We start from the raw sequence: 6,000 nt of genomic DNA, 5'->3' as shown, positions 1-6,000 counted from the left end.
TGGTGCTCTCGGGCTCCTCTCTACTCCCGGAGACGGCGGTGGTGGGCGGCACGGGGGCCGGAGGGGGCGGAGACCCCCCGGGGCTGGGGCCCGGTCCCGGGAGCGGTCCGGGCGGAGGTGGGGGAGGAGGAGGAGGAAGGGGTGTAACGGCATCAGCGGAAGGAGCTCCGGTGGCGGCGGAGGGTGGTGGTGGTGGTGTGGCGTCAGCGGGCGGAGGGTCGTCGTTCACCGCCTCGCTGGTGGCCCTGAAAGGGGAGCAGGTGTCCACGCCGTCGGGGCCGGCCAACGTCATCTACCTGTCCGTCAACGAGAGCAGCCCCGGCAGCCTGCTGCTGCAGCTCTGTGAGCTGCTGGCCACCACGCCCTTACAGGTACAAACAGCAAATAGACTATTTTAAGTCATGATGATGTGCGATGATAAGAGCGCCCCTCACTTCACACGGGCGCTAGCCCCACCTATATTCAGCTATTAATGTAGATTTCCGTCCTACAAACATTAAATTCCCATTGACAATGAATGGAGAATTCTTTGTCATAGTGTCTGAGCACATTCTTTTTACGTCATGATGATGTACGATGATAAAGTGCCCCTCACTTCACACGGTGCTTTTTATTAATGCATTTAGCGGTGGACCCCCTGGAACCGCCTCAAGGACACCTGGGGTCCCCGGAACACTTGAGAACCACTGCACTGAACCATGCAAATGAAACATCAATATGTATCAACTGAAGAATATCTAATAATTGTGGATTCAAACAAAAGTCTTGGAGGATCATTTAGTATTTCTAGTATTTTAACCAGGTAATTTAAAGTCATGCGTGATCGACACAATAATTCTCAAAGGGCTACATTTATTTTGAACTGAATCAAAGTGAGATATCAAGTACTTAATATGAGTGTAAAGGTGATTGATGAGCATATTTCCATATCAAGGGTTTACTCTCCTCCTCTGATCTAGAATAGATCAGCGACTAGAGAGATGAAAAGAGAAGCATGCAGTTAACAATGGATCCATGGATATGTCCTGTAATACAGGGGTTCTCAACCCGTGGGTCGCGACGCCTCGGGGGGTCGCCAAATTATTTGGGGGGGTCCCCTTTTTTCTTTATTTTCTTGCAACTGAATGCCTGGAGAATGGAAATGAAGAGTTTACATAGTACACATACATTTCCTTAATGATAATATCTGGTTTCAGTATTCATTTATGTAGAGTACATGCAGCTCTTCACGGGTCCCTCGATTCCAAACTCGCGTACAGGTCTCGGACTCGAGACATGTACAGTACGCGTCCGTTTCTGTGTTTTTCCATAATCCCTCGGACCCTGGTCAAGTCCGGTTCTATTATCTCTAACCTCGGGTCTGTTCATCATTGTGTGCAATACCCGTGTGGATCCGAGAAGACCCGTGCTCATTGCTGATCGGTAGAGAAAAACATGAAGTGCTATGATGATTACACTGACCTGGAATCAGATTACAGCAGCGCAATATATACAGGGAAACAAAGTCTGCGCATGCTGTCATTTTTTTTTCTTTTCTTTTTTTTAAACATATGTTTATTCATTTTCTTTATATTGCACATAGGTATTTTCAACAATTTACATATATTTTTCCCCCCCCCACATCCCTCTGGCAGCACAAATACAAACAAAATCTTATCACGAAATGAATTGACAATAATAATACAAAACAAAAATAAATAATGACAAAACGAAAAACGAAAATAAAACACATTACATACAGTTAAACAAACAGATTCACAATGTCCATCACAGTTCCCTACCCCCACCCCCCAGCTGACTACTCAGTTAACCACTAATACTATACATCCAAAGCCTCTTCAATATCACCTCGCTTAATGAAGTCCAAGAACTTCTCCCATATCTTATAGAATACCTCAGGTTTCTTCCTAATTACATAAGTTAGTTTCTCATGTGCCAAACTGGTTGTTAAATTCCTCAGCCAAAAGCCGATCGTAGGGGCATTGACATTCTTCCAACATAGCGCAATTGAGCGTCTGGCCTGTAACAGGCAAAGGTCGGTCATTCTTTTTTCATTACTATTTAGTGTACAATTTAATGGATAAATACTGAGTATACATAATTTAGGACAAAGAGGAACTGGACCTGACGCAATCTGAGAGACATAATGGACCACAGACCTCCAAAATGTTTTAATCTCCTCACATTCCCATAAGCAGTGGAACAGTGTACCTTTATGTTCCCCACATTTATAACATAAATCAGGAATGTTTGGATCAAATTTATTTACTTTCTCCGGGGTTATGTAAGTTCTCATTATCCAATTATACTGAATTAGTCTTAATCTAGTATTGATAGTTTGCGTTTGTGCCTTGGAACATATTAAACCCCAATCAATTCATGCTGTCATTTTAGTATGAGCGGAGAGTATTGCGCACAGACTCGGAGCGCAAAATGTACAATTCAGTGTCATTGTCTGTTATGGTATAGGCTCCTATGTACTGTAGCTGCTATGGTTTCATTATGGGGTATAACTGACACCTTTCTTTTTTCATATAAAGCAATTGGTTAGATACTTTGTTACTTAAAGCAATAGGTACCTCATGGGTCCGAGTCCGTCTTTAAAAAAATAACATTGGGTCCACTCTGAACCAGTCGGGAAAAAGTTCTACTGTAGATCTATAGACGGTAGGGTTATAAATATGCAATAACACAGCATAGGCAGATGGACACCTTTAATAATCCCGCAGGGGAAATTCAGGCGCTAGAGACAGCACAGTGAAAGTTGCAGATAGACGCAGGCACAGTATACTGTAGGTACAGAAGAGTAACAACATCACATCAAAGACTAGTTTAAACAAATATGAATAAAAGTAGACTAATCTATCTATGTCTATGTAATCTATCTATTTACGGTACCATTTATTTACTATTTCAGTCTGTTGCAGGTACACAAAGACACTGTCAATAAAAACGGCATGCATACAGATGGATGGGTTCATTGATGGATTGATTGATCATGCCTGCAGTGTAGAATGCAGAGTGTTGTATTGGTTGTTGTGGAGGTTTGAGATCATTATCGTCTCTGTCGGGTCCTAAACTGTTATACTTTCCAGGATTCAAATTCAAAAGATTCCAGATTAGAGTTAATTGATGAATACGCACCACGGCATGTTTGCAATGTGTTTTATTGCCGAAAGCAAATTAACGAGTGAAATGAACAAATGCACGGATGAGTGAATTTATGAATGCGCAATTGCCACAAATAAATTAGCGGACCCCACGCCAACAGCTAATAATAATAACAGTAATATTGTGCCTACGTACATGGATGTATGGCCCTCGGGACCTCAGACAATGGAATGAACAAGCCAAGCATGCCATTACCCATTGAAAATGAGTGCATTGACATGCACACAGTCATTAAGGAAATGCATAATTCATGCAAATGGATCCTCCTCCTTACACTGTAAAAATCCTGAGTGTTTATCAAACTCTGAGATCGTACACATGGAACTGAAAGGGTTCATTTGTTTAGTTAGTCCATAGTTGTTAGTCGGGTGGAAACCTCAGTCATAATGTCAGAAACAGTTCAGGATTCAAATAAAAAAACAGCAAAAGTAGCAGATCTACAAGCTCGAAACACGTCGCTTCGCACAGCGTTTCAAGCGTGCAGAGCTAAAACCTATGCTTTTGTGTGACGTTGTAGTATGTGATCAAGTACAGTTACGAGAAAACTAATTTTAGATAAGAGGTCTCTGCCCGACAGCAACGATTGTTAATTTAACTCTCAGAGTTCAATTAAAGAGAGTGTATGACAGGTGCGCTGTAGCGTAACTAGGAAAACAATTGTTGTGCTGCTGATGAGTTTCTGGTGACGCATCTCAGTGTAATCATGGCCTAGCCCAGTGGTCTTCCCTTTTCATATGAAGGTCCATTATTTATTCAGTATTTGAGCCACAGACCACCATTTGATGACTTAGAATATTTTGTCATTGTTGAATACAATTTTGTACACAATTCCATGCTGTATTGTTGTGGTACCATATACATTCTCTTCTCAGTGTAGACTTGTAAATTGCCAATAATTTAACTAGAGCGTAAGATGAGGTCCATTTGGTTTCATTTTACACTCAAGAGTTAAACATCTACAAGGGTCCATTTGGTTACCAACTCTTCATCTTTTAGCTGGGGACCACCTGGAACCCCCTCAAGGACCACTGGTGGTCCCCGGACCACTGGTTGAGAACCTATAGGTGCTCAGCCCTATGTGGTCACATGGTCTTTTTTTTCTGCCACCATAAAGCCAAAGGCTCATTATGTATGAATGAATGCATGCATGAATAAATGGATGGATGGATGGATTGGTGGATGAATGAATGGATGCACCATCTATTCTATTCTTTTTACTTTAGTACTATAGTAGGGGTGTAACAGTTAGTCTAATTAATTGATTGTATCTAATATCTGTGTCTTCTCCCAGGGTTTGGTGTTTGAGGAGGAGAGGCCACCACCCCCTAACCGTGCCCCCCTGGCCCCCATGTTGGAGTTTGTCTCCGCCCAGACCGGCGTTCCCGTGGTAGCCGTGGGAGGAGGGGCCAGCCTGGGACGAGAGCCACAGGTAAGAACTCAAACATCATCCACGTTCAGGCCCGCTGATGGGAAGAGCTGGATGGATACAGCATGTGGCTGAAACTGCGGACATGTTTTTTATTTAAGACAAAATAGCACAATCAAACATGTTAACATAATTAATGAATAAAGAAAACAAGTAATACACATACAACAGCGAAAGAAAAGGAACACAAAAACAAACTACAAACAAACAATCCCACCCACCCCTCCCCCCCGGGACCAAAGATGTCACAAAATGCACACCCGTGCCAAGATTCCTATCACTGTGTAATAGGAAAATACAGTTATAAAGTAATAAAGACTAAATCATGTCCTTGACCATATCTGCAATGCTAGACCAAATATGAATGTTTTCCTCTTTTTCTCCATGTAACCTTGCTGTTGACATCTCCAGATAGATTATAGCCTCGGTCCCAGGCTTACTTATCTGCGAAAAGAAAAGCCTGGTCACAACCTAAGGCTGAGAAGCTATCGGCGGTTGTATCCTCCGGAATATCCGTCAGATGTATTTCCCCCGGATACGATATTTTCCCGACACTTGTTTCATTCGCGGAGAATGTAAACTGATTTGTAAAGCATCAACGTCATTTCTTTCGGCGATACTTCCGCTAAAATCCTGCACTTCCGCTGATAGTCTTTTCAGTCGCGGTCTTGCCCAGGGTGGATAGATTACATCTAGAAAGGTTAAAGCCCATTGGCGAGATGTCAATGTATGAGGAGGTTTCCAGCAACCATCTTTTTCAAAGAAGAAAATAAGGCCCGGGCGAGACATAATGCCATTAGAACTGGTTGTATTTTCACTAGCCAATAAGAATGCAGAGGGGGTGTCACTCCAAATGCGGTGACGTCAGTGTTCTCCGCTGTGTGAGGTTGGGAGCAGAGGGGGAGAGAGGGCGCGGGCACATAGCTTAGAGATGGTTCCACCCCTGAAAAGCCCAGAGAAGCCTATAGGTCTCTTCCAGGCTATGTGGCTGAGGACAGCCACACGAGTTTGAGAACTGTATAATTATAGGCCCCCTGAAAGGGCTACAATGGACATTTTTCTCCCGAATTTAGTTGTTATGCCATTTGATTCCTTCCCACACACATTTTGGTATGTTGTCATTGCTGTCCTGACTCACCAGCCAGTGAGGAGCCCCTATCGGGTGGACGTAGAGCCTTCGTCCTACTCCTCCTGCAGTGGTGGGTAATTCTACCACTGCGCCACCGGAGCGCCTAAGACGATAAATAACTATCTTAAAAAAAAAAAAAGATATTAATTTGATTTACACTGCAAAGATGAAACGCAAGTCGAGGGTCGAGGCGGGCATGCTTGGACCGTTGCATGGCAGCTTCCGACTGTATGACGGAAAGCGGAAGCGGATGGAAATTGTGTGAGGCGTGTGT

General features: G+C 43.4%; 1 protein-coding gene across 1 annotated transcript in view; it reads left to right on the top strand.

Moving 5' to 3' along the window:
• Nucleotides 1-247: 247 nt before the first annotated feature.
• The window catches only part of grin2da (glutamate receptor, ionotropic, N-methyl D-aspartate 2D, a), a gene marked incomplete at its 3' end in the record, with an annotated part of 168,608 nt that continues 162,855 nt past the window's right edge, over nucleotides 248-6,000 (top strand). The window contains exons 1-2 of the mRNA XM_080787099.1: nucleotides 248-371; nucleotides 4,463-4,600. Of these exons, the coding sequence (XP_080643225.1) occupies nucleotides 4,520-4,600 (81 nt within the window). The 5' untranslated portion in view covers nucleotides 248-371; nucleotides 4,463-4,519. The remainder of the gene's footprint in view (nucleotides 372-4,462; nucleotides 4,601-6,000) is intronic.

This window comes from Protomyctophum bolini, assembly GCF_963924005.1.
Source record: "Protomyctophum bolini genome assembly, chromosome: 17".
NCBI lineage: Eukaryota > Metazoa > Chordata > Actinopteri > Myctophiformes > Myctophidae > Protomyctophum > Protomyctophum bolini.
This window is presented reverse-complemented; position numbering and strand designations above follow the sequence as displayed.